Genomic DNA, 19,430 nt, shown 5'->3' on the forward strand with positions numbered 1-19,430 from the left:
GCTAAAAACAAAAGAGCTTCCGTTATGTTTAGAAAATTGCTTTTAAATTGAATAAAGTCAATTTTTACTTTGATATGATCGATGCCAAATCTTTACCTGCATATTGCGCGCGCGCGCGTGTTTAAGCTATCGCTCAGCTTTAGTAACGAGCAGTGCCTCACCAAACCAAACTCTTTGCTCAACATTTATTGTCTCTCGTTGAACTGATCATACTCATAAAAAGAAAATGCAATAAAGTTTTTCCATGAGCAAATATAAATAAGTAATGTATTCATTCTTAGAATGAATAAATAAAAAGCTGTAAGGCACGGTGACATGTTTGCCTTGATTTGGCCTGACTAAACATGGAAACTATTTGAAGGATGAAAGAATCTAACATTTCTCAACGGAGATTAACAGAGTTAATAAAAACACCGAGACTGTTGACAAAGTATAGCTATCTTAAAATGGGAAGTGCATGACTTCCGGAAAAGTTCATGTGATGCATATGTGAGTAACCTAAAACTCTGTTGTGCAATCATGTCTGCACAAATTGCAAGTATAACCTGTGTTTACACAGTTGTTTAGATGACGTTTGATATGCACAAGCGAAAACAAAACCTTCTGTGTGCTCCCGGAAAAGCTGGAAATATGTAACACGACAGTTAAAACCTTTTAATCAGGGTATTTCTGATCAAACCGATATTGAACCGAAAGTTTGTAAAATATGCGCAGTTTAACACGTTTATATTTAGGAATCAAATATTGTTTCATTCAGCAATGATCGTCGAAACGTAGAGTTGCCTCATTTTAAGGAGAAATCTGTAAAACCCGACTGCAACCAACCTCCAGGAAAACCAGATGAATGTCTCACTAGCGAAAACCCGCTCTCTACGTAGATTGCGTTAATTAAGGGTTTTGTTTTGAAATGTGTAATGGGAAGTTTGGTGTTGTGTTTACGGTAGATCTGCCTCATCGAAGCACAAAGGAGTCCTGTAAAAGACAGGAGGAGAGGCGCTCGTGCTGGTGGGATGCCATTCGTGGAACAGATGGTTGAAGCGTGCGCCGTGCGCCATTAATCTGCCAGAGAAGAAGCTTTTCCAAGCGCGCGGGAGAAAGGATTATGGCTCCATTTACACGTACACACAAACATACACACACACGGATGGCACGTGCTACTGCTGCATCACGTACATGCGGTTTTTCTGCTCGCCGCAGGGGCGTTTCCAGGAATTTTTAAAATGGGGTGGCACAGGTGGGACCGGGAACAAGGCGCACAGGAAACCACAGCGTTTATCATAAATCTAAACACACTCGGCCTCGTGTGTTTCTCTGCATCCTGTCACCAATTTATTAGATGTAAAGAAGTGCTGCACACACATTTATACATAGATTACTTGGTGCTGGATAACTGTTGTGTAAAGTGGGAAATATATTTAAAAAGCAACATTTATTCAAGTAAACCTTCTAATCCTACTTAATTATCCTAACAGCACACATGTTATATAATTAAATTATATTTAAAACATGTAAAGAAAAAACTTCCACACTCATTATGATGTAATATTTGAGTTCTAGTTAGTTCTGTGGAATGTGGTACTTGAGTTTAGGTCTTGTGTCTCAGTCCTGGTTGTCTTATTGTTCTACTGTTTGGAATTAAAGTCTGTGAGTCCACTCAGAGTTTCCCTCTGTCATGATAGTTCTGGTTTCACTGTTTCAGCTATTATTTATTTTCCGCTTTGCTTTGGTGATCACATGTCTCTGGTGTTTTGTGTTTAACTTGATTTTCTCCTGTCTGTCATTATTATCTACACCTGGGTCTTTTTTTATCCTTCTGTGCGCAGTTCCTTGATTACCCTCGTGTGTATAAAAGTCCAGTCTTTATCGTAGTTGTTGTTTGATTGCCTTTCTTTACTGATGCTGTGCTCATGTGTTATCTGCCTGCTTATAAACATCCATCCATTCATCCATCAACCCTCTTCTGCTTATCCTTATCAGGATCATGGATTCAGTTTGCTTCTATTTTTCATGGATTCTTGATTCAGAAAATGGTCTAAATAAAAGTTTTCCTTACATCTCCCTGTCTGTAAGTCTGCATTTGATTCCCTTTACCTGCAATTTATGACACACACATTGCTGGGCCGCTTGATTTAGGGGGGTGGGTCAGGAAAGGTATTTGGGGTAAAAATCTGTCAAAGCAAATATATGGAGCAGTGAAAGTAGCCTATCAGCAAAATCATAAGAAACTCATATTTCAATATTAACAGTATGGAGTACAAAGTACAATGTTTGCATCCAAAATAGATAAAAAGCAGAAAGTAGCATACTGCAAAAAAAGAAGAAGAAGAAGAAGAAAAAGTAAATTACCATAGTAACTGTAGTAAGTTACTTTCCATCCGATCCTATCTGTGCTGTCATCTATCATTGCCACAATAGCAGTGCTCTATTGTGTGTGTGTGGGGGGGGGAGGGAAGGGGGGAGGGGCTAAGTTGGAAGGAAGTTATTGTATTACTCTGCTAAAGGCTAAGGTCACTTTTACTCTTCTCTGTTTTTTTATGTGTCTTTTCATCCCTGTGGAAACATTACAGTTTATATGGAACTCATGGGTTGAAATGTGACTGTTTGTACAATAATCTATGTGTCTTCTAAGAATAGATCAGGGCTGTTACCAGGATGTTTTTTAACGGGTTGCCACAGAGGCTATCCAAATACAAGTAGGGAACCCAAAGGACCCACACCCTCTGCTCAAGTAAAACGTGCAGTTCTGAACTTATGTTACTGTACAGACTGTGCTTGTCATAAAAATATACTTAATGTAAATAACAGTAATGTTATGCAGAATGGCTCTTGTCGGAATTATATAGATGACTTTATCTGTATTCTTACTGGATTGTTTTCTGTATTTGAAAGTCTACAAAATCATACAAAAAACAAATCTATCTATCTATCTATCTATCTATCTATCTATCTATCTATCTATCTATCTATCTATCTATCTATCTATCTATATGTTTGTGTGTGTGTGTGAGATGTAATAAAATTATATTATATAACATATAATATACTTAAGTCTTTTGATTTATTGGAAGCCAGCTGGCAAACCTAAAGATTTCCTTTGTTACATCATCACGTGAGCCAGCAATTTGCCTCGTGTGGCCCGTGCGCATCACCGAGTACCGTTCTGACACACACAAGCACACACACATATAGGATCACATTAACTAATTTCTGCTGTGAGAAAGCTGCGTCGATTCCGCCCAAGAATAACAGGAAGTTAAACGAATTTCATTTCAAAATAAAAGACCAGAAATCGTCTCAAGATAAATAAACATGCTGAAAAAAAACCCGACGGAACAAAAGCCAGTTGCAAATCAAAAAAAAAAAAAAAAAAATCCTATTCGCATTAATAAGATAAAAAACACTATTACTTCCAAATAGCTTTCCATATAGGATAATTAAAAGGGTACAGTTGATAGAGATTTCAGAAAAGCTATATTATTTCGTATATTATACACACCTCTCTCTCACACACACACACTCTCTCTCTCTCTCTCTCTCTCTCTCTCTCACACACACACACACACACACACACACACACACCATATATATAGTTTTAAAACACAAAAAGGTGGATATTATTATTTATATTTTGTGTGTGGCTGTACAGACTGAATTCCATGGATTCAAGATGAGGTCAGGCACGAGCTTCCATGGATAATGTATGGTGATGAAACTGTGGTCTGTAGTGAGAGAAAGGAGCATGTGGAGGAGAGTGGAGGCAGATGATCCACTGTGGTGAGCCCTAAAGGGAGCAGCCAGAAGAAGAGAAGCAAATGTTATGCTGATGCCTGTGTATGTAACCGGGTAACATATTTTAATGCAAAACAAGTGGGATTTTAAATAGGATAGTGAACTCATACAACTATAATGTTCAGTGTAATTTCAAAACATATGAAGTGAATTCTATTTTAGTCCTTGATAACTTTCATGAACTTCTAATCGCCTATTTCACTAATACTTCTTATTATTTTACACAATCTACACTCTGTGCAGACTAAGTAATTTGATTGCACTTCCTACTACAATATTTTTAAATATACATTTATTAAACCATTTTAGTCTACCTTTATTTGATTTAAGGAATTTATTGAGTTAGTTTAATTTTTAGAGCTAATTAATTGTATTTTTTTTTTTACTCATTGAGTTCTTTTTTCTGTTTAAATGATTTTTGAGTAATTATCACAGAGGCAGCAGAGCTCATTCTCCCTCAGATTTATTCAGACCCTCCATCGATCTATCCTGTTCTAAAGTTGTTCTGAAGAACAGCGGAAGGCTATTAATTTGTAATGGAACTACCGGAAGCGGGGCTCCCTGCGTTGGTCCGCTTCACGGTGCGTGTTTTCGTTGTCAAAACATGGACGCGACTCAGATAATCGATTTCCATATGTTTGCGTTAGCATCATGACAGGCAGCATCAGCCGCTGGAGACGGTGAAGGGAAACTTCACCGAGAGTTGTTCGCCGGAAGTTAAAAATACGGTCGTTTGTTCTTACCGAGTAAGAGAAAAAAGGGTTAAAGACTTATTTTTCCCACCGAGGAAGCGCTCCTTTTGTCTCCTACGGCTGTGCCGTTTAGTTTTTTTTCGGTGTCACCATGGACATGTACGGGTATAGCGGGGCCATGCTGGTGAAAAGATTCTCGGATAAATCCCCGTTTGAAGTGACAAACATGTCCGACATTAGTAAGGCGAATCCCCACGGCTGCGACAACGGAGCTCTGACGGACAGGTTCGGCGTCCTGATACAGGGACTGCTGGCTATCGTGGCTTTCAGCACTCTAATGTGTGAGTATCGATTCCTTTACCATCGGGAGACACATCCCTGATAACTTGTTTTCTTTTTGTGCTAATTCAATTGGAGAATTGAGAAAAAGCAAAATGCGCGAAGTGTTTTTTTTAGAAAGCTGCACCAGTCCACGTGGCGTTTTGTTTGTTGACGTTTGTTTTCCAGCCTCAGTAGCTCCGCACCAAACTGTATTGATATATATGCTAATTTGTTTTTCCCACGGGTTTCGGGAGGAATCTAAAGCAGACAGCAAGCTTCTAAAAACAGTACCTAACTAATAGCGCTTTACTTTTCCTTTCGGCGTATATCAGATGTTGTAAACATAGCAGGTTTGAACGGAATTTTAGCTCTTTAACCGAGGGAGAGTTGGGCGAACCCTTATTTTCAAACTGTAATTAATCAAATGAGTTGTTCACGGTATATGCACGTAATTAAATATTTAGGGCTTGTTATACCGCACTTATATATGTGCCCTTTGCCAAAGCAGCATAACTGAGGTGCTTTTAAGCAGAGCCAGTGTCACATAATAGCAGATTTTAGATCCAGGACCTCATTTTGTTTCTCTTAGAAATCAAAATTGACTTCCATCAGAATAGTTACTTAAAATCTTTATGCATCCAGTGAAATTTAAGATGTATGCTGGATTTCCTCGTATTCTGCAGTTGTTGTTGTTTTTTTATATTATTTTTAACTTTAATTAAAAAAAAAAAAAGTTGGTGGTGCAGTGGCTGGCACGTTGGCCTCACAGCAAGGATGTCCCAGCTGGCTGGAGTTTAAATGTTCTTCACATGCCTTCCACAGACTGTAGTTTCCTCCCCCTGTCCAAAGACGACTGGTAACAAGAATAAGTTCGTATTAGGTTAATTGGTGATTCTAAATTGTCTGTCTCTCTGTGTTAGCCCTGCAGCATATCTGTGGCCTCTTGTCCTGTGACAGCTGGGATAGAGTACGAAATGACAAAACCTACACGTTGCATCCATAAAATCAATAAAAGTGAATAAAACCATAATTTAAACCAAAACTAGAGCAGCAAAAATGGAAAAAATTGTAAATAAAACCAATTAACTGAAAGTAACTTACATAAAATGAAGTAATAGTCAAATCAATAAAACAATATAATGATAATTAAGAGTAGGAATTGGACTATTTAAAGCAGGGATGTCAAACTCATAAAGCCCACTTTGATCTTAAGTGGGCCGGGCCAATGAAACTCTTTTCTGTCACTGTAAAGACGTTTAACTACACATCTAATCCCCTTATTTCCTTAATATAAGAAAAAGAAGTGCAGTTTCAACCATGTGTCTCCTTGTTTTTCTACATAATTGAACGCAAATTGGATCACATCTTGGAGAAGCTCACTGCGGTCGTGAGTTCTCAGAATCGGCTCTTTGAGCACAAGAATGACAACATCACGGAGCGTAAGTTTGATAACATCATAGAGAAGCTCACGGCTCTCCAACGGGAGATTGAGAGACCAGTGTCGGACTGTTAGGACAGCTTTGAAATTCTCATGAGTTGTTCGCACTAAAGTAAAAACCACCATCATTTATGCGGATACCCCTTCGGCGCCAGCTGATAACGACTGTGTTTAGACTCTTCTTCCCATTCTATGCAAGGCCACCCGGGTTGGCTGGAAGACTGTTTACTTAGCCTGGCAGGGCGAAGGACACGGTCTCAGCTGAACTCTGGACACACACACACACACACACAGAAATATGCAGATGTACACTCATCCCCCCTCCCCCTCCAAACGCCTTCGACGCTTATTCCCCTCCGATGCTGACGGTGGATCAAGGAGACCAGCGCTTATGCTGCAGGCCCGGATGCACTGTCTACATTGGCTGTCTCTCACCCTTTACCCACCCCTGTTGCTTGTCCTGTGTTTCTTTGGTGTATTAAGAGTTTTTTCATGTGCTATGTGCAGAGGTGTTTTTTTCTGTTCTCAAACTGATCTCCCTGTTGGAGCTCAGTCTGGGGGGAGTTATTTTTTTCTCCTTATCTTTCCTCATGTTGTGCTTTTTCCATCTTATACCTCTCTGACCCGTCTTCCCCATGTGATGTTTGTGTAATGTATGTATGGTTGGAAGGGTAAGATGGCGCTGGCACGGCTGGCAGCCTTAACCCATTTTCCCTCAGGATGAATAAAGTATGATCAATCAATCAATCAATAATTAAGGATTGTTGCCGCATTAAATTAAAGAAGTTGTCTGCACAACTCTTTGAGCTTATGAGCAAGGTTTTCAGACCGTGCCAAAATTTTTAAATCGCCTCTAAAACGAACAAAGCAAATGTTTGGCCTCAGTATAGTAGGCTCAGTGTGCTAACTGAAGTTAATTAAGCTGTTTTGTTTTGTTCCCTTCAGTTTTCTTGTGTGTTCAGTTGTCCAGCACTTGTCCAGTTGTAAGCACAGTCAAGTCTTTCAGCATCCTCTGGGGATAAAAAGTGCCCAACTTTTTATCCCGAAATACAAAGTTAGGGTTAGGGTGATGATTAAAAACAATGCCGTTTTAATAGCTCAACAAGATGCTCCTTGTAAACTGGAGTGTTTACTTGCTCAACCCTAACAATGGCTGTTGACTTACTAAGAAACTTGTGATTCTGGGGCAGCTGACTTGGGGAATGCCAAGCATCTAACCACTTTTGGCACCCTTGGCTCTGTTTTTTTTTTTTTTTTTAAATTATTATTTTTTTGGCAGCTGAAAGGTGTGACTGTTACAAGTAGCTGTAATAAAAGCTAAACTCGATGCCTCTCAGAAACCGTATATAGTTTGTGTTAATGCTTGATTACCTGTATGACTTTCTGGATCATATTTAATTTTCGGTTTTAATTTGTTCTCAGTCGTTTCCCTGAATTATAGTGACTTCAGTCAGCTGCCAGGGATATTGTTACACAACTGTCTGCACATATGTGTTCAGGGAAAACATTAGGACAGTTTCCTTTTTTTTTTTTTCTTTGTTTTTTGTAAGTATTCCTAAATGCCATACAAAAACAGAATACATGGATGCTGATCCAGCGCAATATGAACTTATTTCTCTAGAGTGCTGGCATATAATCTAATAATCAGTACTTTAAAAGGTCAGTGCAGTCGTGGTGATTTCATCAGCTAATTAGCATGCTGAAACCTGAGCAGTGAAGTTCAGCAGAATCAGGTCAGGCCTTAAGGGGGAGCGATCAATGAGCTCTAACCTCCACTTAGTTACTTATTAGCAAAAGAATCAATATCCCTCCTCGCGCTCTTATTCTCCCCCCCCTTTGGTTCTCTGAGTGTCATTCTTGGTCATTCAGGCCACATGTATGTGTTAATATTTACAAATTATTTGTGTGCAGTGAAGCATTATTAGCATCATTAGATCTTAAGTTATGGCCAGAGTTGCAGGCGGACCTGCACCGTACATCCCTCCACTCATCTGTCTTCCTCAAAGCTATTTTTGGGAGTTTCCTTCCACTGACTCACTGTTCTGCCTGCACTCATGGAACTCAGATAAAGGCTGGAGATTTAGTACGTCAGTCTGCCCCGCCTTGTTTTTCCGTTGCTGTCATGAAAGTAAATCGACACCCTACTTTCATGCTTATTACTATTTATTTTGTGTCCAGGATCCTTTAAGTTTGAACCAAGTATAGATTAGTGACAAAGCTGGGGTCATTCCATCTCAAATCAAACTTTCACAACATCACTATTATAAACATTATTCTATTTTTCCATAAATTACATGTCATTTGGCATACCTATAGCAAATATAAATAAGTAATGTAAATATGCCTGTACTCTTGTCACATTGCCAGCACGTAGCCATAGCCATCGGATTACTCTGTAACACTTCCTGTATTGCAGAGATATTGATGGGCCTTTTCCAAAGGTTTCTTTTAGGGAGTTCATACTTGGACGTCATTCGTTCGAAAGACATAAAAATGTCATCCTTGAAAACGTCTTCAGTAAAGATGATGCTACAGGCGTTTAGCTTTATTAGTTTTTATGGTCTGTTTGTGTTATTGTAACTTCTGTCAGTTTCTTCTTGTCAGAAACTGAGATGTTCAGTTTCGAGTTAACCTGCTGATTGAGGAATCTAGACAATATCAATCATTGTGCCTTATGTACCAATATTTTTTTCTCAATGTGATGGACCTTTGAGAAAGTCCCAGTTGGTCTGCATACAGTTTATATATAATACTTCACAATACTTCACACATTACCCTGTGTGAAGTATGCAATTTCCATTTGAAGGAGACCTTAATTCTGTTTCCACATGCTCTCTGCCATTTTCGACCCTGGTGGATTTATAGGAACAGTCGGTGCCTGTTTACTGAGCCCACTGGGCTGTGTGAGATTAAGATGATTCATCTGTATTTTATCTTCAACCTTTCTCCCCTCTGCCTGCTCACAGATTGGTGAAAACAGTGGTAAGAAACTGTGCTTTATGTTGTTGTTTTGCAGGACAATCAAGCAATCAATTGATTTTCTTTGTTTGCAGTGAAGAGGTTCCGGGAGCCTGTAGGGATCAGACGACCATGGCGGATCTGGTCAGGCATTTTTCATTTTCTCTTTAGACATATCTACCCTGCCCTGTCCTTTATCCTAACGTTTTCTATTCCAGCTACAAAATAATTCCTCTCGAATTATTCAAAAGAACACAAAAAATCATAACATTTAAAAAAAAATAAAAATCTCACTTTTCAAGTCAGTCAGAACCAGAAAATATAAACTGAGTCCACCGTGCTATTTTCCAGGTTTTTTGATACGTCCAAACAAGCCATAGGTGCTCTCTTCATCCACTTTGCCAATGTCTTCCTGTCCACTCTCACCAAAGAGGACCCCTGCTCTCTGTAAGTTCTTTAGAAGCACATCAGTCATTCTAGGATGTGCCCTACGGGGATGTCGCTTCAATAATGTAATTTAATTTTTCACCAAAGTTATCTGATGAACTTCCTGCTGGATGCCACTCTGGGAATGTTGGTCATCTGGCTGGCTGTCAAGTTGGTGTCCAAGTTGGTGGAGTACAAGCAGTGGACTCTGCTCATATTTGGAGAATATGGTGAGTGAAACCGAATAATTTGCTTCTCTTTATGGTTTTTCATTTTCTTCTCATCTATTTACACACAAAATGAACACTGAGGCGCATTAATGAAGAAGGTGCAGTGCTAATTCCTGTCAGCAGAGGGCGCTGTGGACCCACCAGAGGTACACCGGGAGCATAGCCAGCATCTCCAGCTGCAGCTGAAAACATTCCTATTGGCTTAATACAGTTACCGCACCCCCTCACTCCACCTCCTGTCGTTTTTTTCCTTTATGTCCGTCCTTGTATGATGGAAAATTTTACTTAAACATGCCCAATTAAATCCATCTCACTTCTGGGCTACAGTTGTGCTTTGGTCAAGGGCACAATTGTAGTTAATTCCCTGTTTTGTTTGACATGAGCGCTGACATTTCCAATTGGGGTGTGTGTGTGTTTGCCCCCTCCCCCTCCCGCGTCTGGCTTGGAGTCTTCCTTCTTCCTTCCTGCCTTAATGACAGACCTGTCCTCGTTTGTGTTTGCTGTGGTGAGGCACCTGTGTAACAGAGATTTTTTTGAAAGGTTGAGACCAGGGGAAAAAATTCATCACCTTCAATATTATAATCAAATCCACAATTCTGTATAGTAACTGGTTCAAAGCAATGGTAGTAAAATGAAGCTTGATTATAGTTTCATGTTAAAATCCACCCGTAATGTTTTCTTATTTTCTGTCACATATGTGCTGTTGCAGTGGTGGATGCTCATATGGAACATAGCCAGATTTTAGCAGTGAAGTAATCAGTGGTGAGCAAAGAGCTTAGGTTTCAGACTTTTCTAAACACCCTGTTTCTTACAGTTTTTTTCCCCCACTTTAGCTCTGGATGATGTCATAAAGTGGTCATCTCAGGCACAAATGCTGCCTTCCAGATACCACAAAAGTCAGATGTCGGAACTCAGGATGGACATTTATTAGGGTTCAGGAATAAAAACATGGAACTTTAAGCCCGTGACGTTAACAGATGAAGTGCAAATGAAGTCTCATTAATTTTTTCCCCCTCCTTGTTCCTCCAGGTGACCCTCCCCAGGCAGCAGCATGGCTGGGCCAGTGTGGCGTCTACATGCTCATTATGGTGCTAGAGAAAGGTGTCATCAGCCTGGTGCTGCTTGTCCCCGGATGGTCCAAAGTAAGAAGATTTTACAGCTCATTGTGCGCTAATCCTTTGACATTATAATACATTTAGGCAGAGGAAACGATTTCCACTTTTTACATCATGGCACAGCCAAGACTTCAGCGAGGTTTAGCCAGTCTTATACTGTACTTAATCCAATACAACTGACCAAGCTGTGATCTCATCCTAGAAGAATCACAATTTAGTTTGAATCTGAATACCTTTTCGATCTTGTCAGGTTAACCAGACTAAACTTATAAAATCCTTGTGATTTTTTTTTTCCTTCACTGTTTCCTAGAAATAGGCAATAAATAAATAAATAAAAAAAATCAGAAATGTAAAGTTCATGAGAAACAAACTTTGCCACTTAATAACTTTTGACCAAGAAACATAAACAAGGAAGATGGTGAAAAAATGACTTCTCCTGATCCCAGTGTAAACATGAAGTCTGTTTCAAAGAAAGTTTGTTTTTGTAACATTGAGAATATTTGTGTTGTAAAATTAGCCTTCGTCATAGCAACAATTGTCGTTGTTTGACGGTCTCAATTTATTTAAAACTCCTTCAACCATCCATTGTTATTATTAATCAGTTTTCATCTTCTGTTCCAGTTACAGGAGGTGTTGCTGAGCTACATAGCTAACCCTCAGCTGGAGCTGGCCCTCGTCATGCTTATCGTGCCCTTCATAGTCAACGTAAGTTCTGTTTTCATGATGAGAAAGTGAAACTAATCAGGACAGTTTTTGACCGCTTTGTATGTACCACCTTGTGGTGTCTCTGTCTCCCCCTGTAGTCTATCATGTTCTGGGTGGTGGACAGCTTGATGATGAGGAAGTATAAGACAATGAAGAGTCTGGACGACTCGTCCGACAGCTCGGTGAAGAAGCCCGAATCTCTGCCGTGGGTGGACAGTGAGGAGTCAAGGGTGAGAGTAACTGTTGCTGTGTAAAAACATCACATTACAATCAAACTGGATTTGTGCCCATTTAATTCAAGCTTGGACTAAACGACATCAAAACCCGACTGTAAGAATTTAAAGGCTAATGCTGCTGAAGCAGATAGACCATATATGTGTCTGCTGAAATAAGAATGCAGCATTTGCCTGTTGTCACTCGTAAACATTGTTTTATAGTTACACATGAGAACAGCAGTGGGCCTAGTATGGAACCCTGGGGCTCCCCTTGTCTTACAGACAGGTAGGAGGAGGAAGACCTAGCAGAGTGGACGTATTTGACAAGGAAGTCAGAATTTCTGTGTCTGTCTGCCAAGCTGACAAACTAGTGCTTTAATAATATCACTTACCAGTTTAATAGCAGCTGTTATTATTGTGATAAAATATCACTTCTGTAGGAAAAACAATTGAAAGTATTTCAATAGAACTGTAATTAGCAGAAGCACTTTTTTTTTTGTATTTTCTCCACTAGAGCCTTTGCCTTTTTGCCTTTTGTGAATTGAGTCAATATTTGACGTACCGGTGCTATATTACCCACACAGTTATATTTGTGGGTTTATAGTTTGTAGCAGTGACAGTAAATTATCAGCGTTTTAGCTCCAGCTGATGAACGCCATCAAGATTTAAAAGGGGAAAAATACCAGAGTACCATTTGGTTACCGTCATATGGTTGGATCTTTTCATTAAAAAAGCCCCATACTGTTCTTTATCTTTGTACAGATAAAACCACAGCCAGTCACAGATATTTATTAAAAAAGCAAAAAACAAAAACATAATTTTCTATTCTTTTACTCCAAGGGCCCACTGCTTTGTTTCTTTGCTATTTCCAGTAATTTGTTTTTGGTTTTTTGTGGTAAGACCTCATTGCAAATGTGTTTTAGAGTCTGCAGGCATTTCTGTTGCTGTATGTAATTGTAATTTTGATAATATGAAGCCATTAGTTTTCTTTAGTGTTCATATAGAAGCCAAACCGTTATTTAAAAGTTAAAAAGAATACACAGATAATATGATATTGTTCAATATTACATTTGATTTCAAATTTTAGGGTTTGAATTTTGAATTTTTAGTCCATACAGGGTTAAAATCTCAGTATTTTTATTCAGCCATCAGTTAAATTAAATCCCTGGAGGAATCTGACAGACTCGTGTGAGTTCTGGAAGTGACTCATTGATGTTTTTTTTTTTATTGTTGTTATTATTATAAATGTTTTGTTCCAAAAAGGAAATAACCCTGAAAAAACTTTGTTCCCATCAAACACCCTCTGGGACTATTAACCAAGACAGATCCAACCATGCCATGTGAAAGCTGAATGCCTTTCCTTTTTGAAGAAAAATCTTTCATCGTGTGTAGAAATGAGTGTTAATGTACCAACGCTGTCTCGCTGGGTGTGAACTGCACCTGTTGTTTTTCTCTTTACGCTTGATCTAATGAGGATCCAAACCCATAAATTTAGTCCAAGAAACACTGAGTCAGACTTTTCTCTCGAGCTTTCATCAGTGCTGTTGAATTAGGCGATTTTAGCTTGATTATAGTTGGTTGTCGAAGTTTCAGACTCCCGTAATGAAAATGTTTGCGTGTGGTTTTGCGTATAGAATTAAAACCTCAGCAGACATTTAAAAGGAGATATAGGATTATTGATATTTAAATGGGTTTCTCACCCTTTGTCTGTATTACACAGAAAAAATAAAGGGAAAGGGATAAAGGGTAATAACACGCAGAAAAAGCCTCTTATTTGATGCCACTTGATCAAGAGGAAGCCCACACAAGCAGGCTTTTCGTGTGTGCGTGGTTGGATGCTGGTTTGTCTAGTCTGACAAAGTTGGAAGAGGTTTCTTGTAGTAATTCATACCAGGCATAGAAGCTTCTGATCTTCTTCTTTTCCTCTAAGGAAAGGCTGAACTCACAGACTTGAGGGCGAATGACTGCTGGGGTGCGTGACCCTTGTGTGCAATGTGATGAGAGTGTTTATCCCTCCCTCTTCTTTTCTTTTCCCTGGTCGTCTGCCAAGGAGACATAAATCAAGCCTTCATACCAAGAATAAAAGTGACATTTATAATTTGTTTCATCATGCTGATGTTATGGAAAGCTGAGCGGAGGAGGACAGCAGAAAGACGGGCATTGATTTGGATGAGCTCTTAGTGGAGTTAGAGCCACAATGCTGTTGTTGTGGTTAGTTAGACTGACTGTTATAGAAGAAGTTTAACAAGAGTTTAACATGAGTAGCTGCAGCGCTACAAATACAGAAGTCCGCATGGATGCTCAGTTTTAGTACTGTTACACAGCAAGAAGGTCCTGGGTTCAAATCCAGAGACACAAATCCTGTGTCTCTGTGCTTTTGTCCTGAGCGCGGTGCAGATGAGGTGTGCTTGATTGATTACCATGTGTTGGAAATCCTCGTCTTTCCTCATGTCGTGCATTTTCTATGGTTTTGGTTCGGGTCGCTGTTCGTGTGGTCGACCGGCCAGTGCTACCTAGCCTGACCTGTCTCCCCAATGTGATGTTTGTGTATTGTATGTATGGTCGGCAAGGTATCATCTATCTTAATTGCCCCTTGGGGATAAATAAAGTCTTTTTGACTTTGGCTACGTCCACACGTACACGGGTATTTTTGAAAACGGAGATTTTTCGTTTTCGTTTTAAAAAATAATCCCGTCCACACGTAAAGGCAGAAATGAAGGAAAACGCTGCTAGGAACATGCCAAAGCAACAGGTGGCGATATATTCCTAACCGTGCAGAAATGTTGGCCAATCAGAAGTCTAGAAGCCTCGGTGGGAAAAAGTAAACAAAGATGGGGCAGAAGCAGAACCGAGTCGTATGTGTGGAGGGACAGTAACTGTGTGTGTATATGTAAGCATTTAAACACTGCAGAGAGTACAATTAACAGGAACAGTATTGTAGAAATTCATTTCACCAAAACAATAACGTGGTGCACAGTGTGACGTCAAAAAAGGCGCACACCTTTGACGCTGCGTTTTCTCCGTTTTTCTCGTCCACAGTAAATGCAAAAACTGAGTTTTCAAAAATATCCACCCTGGCCGGAGTTTTTAAAAATCTCAGTTTTCAGTGACCGAAAACGCCGTTTACGTGTGGACGAAAAGTGCAAACGCATAGAAAAATCTGCGTTTTCAAAAATACCCGGGTACGTGTGGACGTAGCCTTTGACTTAAATAAGATGTTTGTTAACCTTTGACAATATATCTGACAGTGGTTGCAGTCTATACAAGTTTGGAGACAGGCTGACAGGTCAAAGGCAACCTGTACAATCGCCTGTGTTCAAACGTGGTTGCACAGAAATAATGTGTGCAACAAACTCAATCTCTGTATGATCAGTACGTGGAATCGGCCATAAAAAGTCAAAAGTATTCACTTCAAATTTCGCCTGGTCACAAGGGCGTTCAGTCTTATATTTACTCTTGTGTGAGTGAACCATTACCAATAAATCAGTTCACAGGGCCTTAAAGGCACCTAAGAAGGCACATAGCATGTGTGAAAGCCTTGAAATGATGAAATCCCCACATTTACCAAAGCTTAAAGTCCTAACTTATGCTTAACTGACAGTGATTCAGTTACACCTGCTGCGTTGTACATTCTATTTAATCTGGGTTCCCAGTTTTCCACATCAGCTACAGGGATCAAAGCTCTGGTCAAACACAGCTGGAGGTTTAATGGCTTGAAATTGTCCCTTGGGGAACACCTGTTTGATTCATACTCACAAACCGATGAACATTTAAAAAGTTGATGTTAACTTTGGCTGTTTGCCCTTCTGTAGAATTTGGGACTACTCTGACTTTTGCAACAGTAAAGTTGCAAAAGCACATTCTCATGGCAGTTTGAGCTCAGTGAGTATTTCACAATCTGTTTGTAGTTGAGATATTTCCCTCTTTTCCAGAAGTCCTTTACACTTAATTAATGTTTTCTTTCACGCTTAACCTTCATTTTCTTTTGCTGTTTGGATAGATTTAGGCACTGAAACTACCTGGTTAAGGTTGGAAAGGATCAAACATGCACGCTCCTACTCTTTTATTCCAATATTACTCTTTACTAATCTCTAAGCTCACCCTTTTAACAGATTTTCCACATGTCAAACCCTATTTTAAAGAAACATATGGAACTTTTTTAGTACTTTAAATGTCTAATAGTTGTGGAATTCTGCTCCTTAGAGAGTTGAATTCCTCCTGCTTCTGGAGAGTGTCTTCAAAGCTGCAAATAAACAGGGGTATTTTTCCACTGTGGACTGGGAATCCAGAGCTGAGAGATTTCCCAGCTTTTTGCCTAGGACGCAAAGTCTAAACACACACTACAGCTGAAAATGAGTCATCTGTTCTTTGTCTTTAGCTTATAGTTAGTGCTGCTCTACTTTAAGCTCTGGTGGCTAACAAAATCCCCCTCTCTCAGGTCCTGCTGTCAGCTGAGACAGACACAGAGGAGGCTTCAGAGGGGGAGGAGGAGCCGGCGGAGGATGAACCGGTCCCCTATGTGCAGTACTCAGGTGGACCACTGAGACCAAGCTGGGTGGCGGTGTAAACCCAGGTGACGTGTCCTCGATTATCGACTGTCCCCACACACAACACATAACAGCATAAATAAGAAAAACAAACTTCCATCCACGTCTTCTCAGACTGTCGTCAGTCTTAATATCAGCTTCTTTGCAAGCAAAGGCACAATTTAAGGTCGTATAACCTGTGAATGTGAATACCTTTAGCTGCCTTCTTCCGCATCGAAGGTTAGAACACTTAGAACTGGAGGTCGACTCAGTATATGCATGCACTGTGCAGCGTTTTGGGAATTAGAAAGTCTTTATCCTCTCACCTTGCTGCCTCCGTTTACTGCAAGAGAACATCAGAGAAACCACAGCTGAACACGCCACGTGTGTGGGGAGAGATCATTAAGGAGCGCGGTGCCCCCAGGGCAAAATCTACGGTTGGTAATGACAAAGACTAAAATTAATCTGTCTTCTCTCAACTCCAGGGACTTTTGGAAATGTTGTTTCTCTAAAGAGAGTCATTTATCGAGTGTCATATTCCAAAGAGGAGAAAGAAAGTATACACTATATATATAAAAGTGCTCTCTAAGGTTATACTCAAATATAATCACTTTGAATCCACCTTTTTATTTAAGGTGTAATTATAGTCATTCCTGCACGTTCTCCCTCCGGCTGTTTACTTTAAGGTAAAAGGGCGATCAGTGGGATTTTTTTGTTTTTTCTTGTTTTTCTGTTGAACCACACACGTCAGTACTTTGGCTGCTGCACTTTCAACATGTGGATAATGTGGCTGATGAAATACACCACCAACACCTCTTAAGCTTGATTTATACTCCTGCGTTTAATCTATGGACAACCTTGCTCTGACATTGCACCACCGAAACAGCAGCCGTCATTGTGTTGCTTTCCTTCCATAGACTGTATATAAAAGATGTTGTCTGTTTTACTCTAAATGAGGCCATCGTTTAAAAAAATGAACATGATGTATATTAAATAAAAGTATACCACTGAACTAGCAATTTAACATCAGAGCTAGCTGTTGCATCCTAATCCTAAACTACATAAAAGACAGATGTAGCCACTGTTTTAAAGCCTCACGTTTGGCCATTTTGAAACTGGTTTTGACCTTATTTGGATGAATACTCTTCAGATTATCTTTTACTACATTAAAGGCTACACAAGTGATTTAGTAAAAGTATACATACACTTACACTTCCCCCTCTTTGTCTTTATATATAAAGAGAATGAATACCATGCTGTAGTGAAGCATGCTTTAAATTAGCAATTGAGACCCATTAGAAATATCTTTACAGAGTTCACAGGTCAAGTAAGTCACACAGGCTGGTGAATGTGCACTCCCTGACACTTTGGTGAGTGGTTACTGGAAGTTGCGGAAGTCTGTTTGATAAGAGATTGCTGCAGTCGCCTTTAGTTTGCATGGAAGACACTGTTTTGTCTACAAACACTTGCTAAGCACAGCCTTTTACTGTAATTTTTTTTTTTTACCTTAAGACTGAATCCAACATGTTTGAAAAGGATTAACTTTCAATTTGAAGGTAAATGTTCTGTGTTTCCGGTTTACTTTCACATCTCTTTACAGACGAGTTGACATCTTACACACAAACTTTAGGCAACCACAGCAATCTGCTAGTAATCAAAGCCATCACAAGGAGCTTTTCAGTGACAGCAAGCAGCTGCTCGTCAACTGATTGAGGAATCATACTTCCGTAGCCAGCAGCCTTCCAGCAACTATTAGTACCTGATCTAGGAGTACTTATTTTTCCCTGACAACCAGTGACTGCGAGTCAGGCTCCAGGTACTAAGTCAGTGTCCCTCAGGCTGAAGAAGTTGGATCATTTTTCCTCATAGACTTCTATACAACATGGCTCCTTTTGACAACTTTAACAGTTGCCTCCTGCTGGCCATTAGAGAGAATGCAGGCTCAAAGTGCTTCTGCACTGGCTTCACTTTTCACACCTGAAGGCTACACCCATCTTTTATAAACAGTCTGTTTTTTTTTTTTTTGGGGGGGGGGGGGTTGATTTACTTCAAACATTTGCAAAGAAGACAGACGGTACTATGCAGCAATTATTAAAGCTATGGAAATAAGAAAACTGTATGTGGTGCATTGGTGGCGGTTTAGCATTGTGAGCAAGCCAGATAAAATAACAACTTATATTTCATATTTCACACGAGCATTATGTTTGCTCCAATACGTCATATTACTAACAAGCTGCTCAATCGAGTAGTTGCACTTTCGGAGAATTACATGGAGTAGGATAAATGTCTATGTCGTAGATTTAATGCAGAAGCATCAGTCAAGCTTAAAATTGAATTATCAGGTAGTTTTTAGGCACTTTTTAACAATAACAATAGAACATCTTGTAACACTTCAGACTTTTTTTTTTGTCTCCTATAGGAGGCCTTTATGTTACACTACAGTGTGATGATGCAGCAGCTGTGTGTTAAACTTTTGCAAAATTTTATTTATTCAGTTATGAAAACTGTAACTCTATATAGTGGTCCAATCTGTGGTAAATGCATTGAATAGGAAGGTTAGTGAAAAGGTGTGAGAGTTTTGAGTCTTTGCCAGATAAAGGTGGTGAACGGGTCAAGTGATGGATGTGTGTTACTTTATCCTCAAAGTATTCCTGCCTACATGGTTTACATCTATAATTTCAAAGGTCTACAGTTTGATATGTACTGTCTGTAATATTGTATTTTGTATTTCTTTCTCTTTTTTTTTTCTTAATAAACAAAGTTGTAATCCTGTGGATGACATGGTACAGCATGATCTGAGTTGTCATGCACAGGCCGTGAGCTGCCTCAGCGCTTCTTACGAATGTATTTACTCTGTGTTATGATTAAAGATGATTGACACATGAACTCGTGTTCGGTGTTGAATTCCTGTGGCAGCCTGGGCGCTGCAGCACGATGACAGACAACCTGAGTGAGACCTGGCCAGAGCACACCTGTGTGGGTGTGGCCTGGAGCCCTGTGACCTCCACCTGATGA

The 19,430-nt window shown here is 39.7% G+C and overlaps 1 protein-coding gene across 1 annotated transcript; it reads left to right on the forward strand.

The window, feature by feature from the left end:
• Positions 1-4,366: 4,366 nt before the first annotated feature.
• On the forward strand, positions 4,367-19,398 carry tmem110l (transmembrane protein 110, like). Its single transcript, XM_006780922.3, has 8 exons — positions 4,367-4,822; positions 9,294-9,342; positions 9,550-9,645; positions 9,733-9,854; positions 10,884-10,996; positions 11,591-11,674; positions 11,773-11,904; positions 16,328-19,398. The coding sequence occupies exons 1-8, from the start codon at positions 4,633-4,635 to the stop codon at positions 16,454-16,456; spliced, it is 915 nt and encodes a 304-aa protein (XP_006780985.1). The 5' UTR covers positions 4,367-4,632; the 3' UTR covers positions 16,457-19,398.
• The last annotated feature ends 32 nt before the right edge of the window (positions 19,399-19,430 follow it).

This window comes from Neolamprologus brichardi, chromosome 17, assembly GCF_056152115.1.
Source record: "Neolamprologus brichardi isolate AB-2024 chromosome 17, ASM5615211v1, whole genome shotgun sequence".
Classification (NCBI taxonomy): Eukaryota; Metazoa; Chordata; class Actinopteri; order Cichliformes; family Cichlidae; genus Neolamprologus; species Neolamprologus brichardi.

Bases quoted from the DNA above. Each gene is read 5' to 3' on its own strand.
- tmem110l (XM_006780922.3), top strand. From the start codon at position 4,633: ATGGACATGTACGGGTATAGCGGGGCCATGCTGGTGAAAAGATTCTCG. The intron at 9,646-9,732 runs GTAAGTTCTTTA...TTTTCACCAAAG, and splicing joins AAAGAGGACCCCTGCTCTCT to TTATCTGATGAACTTCCTGC. The intron at 11,675-11,772 runs GTAAGTTCTGTT...CTCCCCCTGTAG, and splicing joins TCGTGCCCTTCATAGTCAAC to TCTATCATGTTCTGGGTGGT.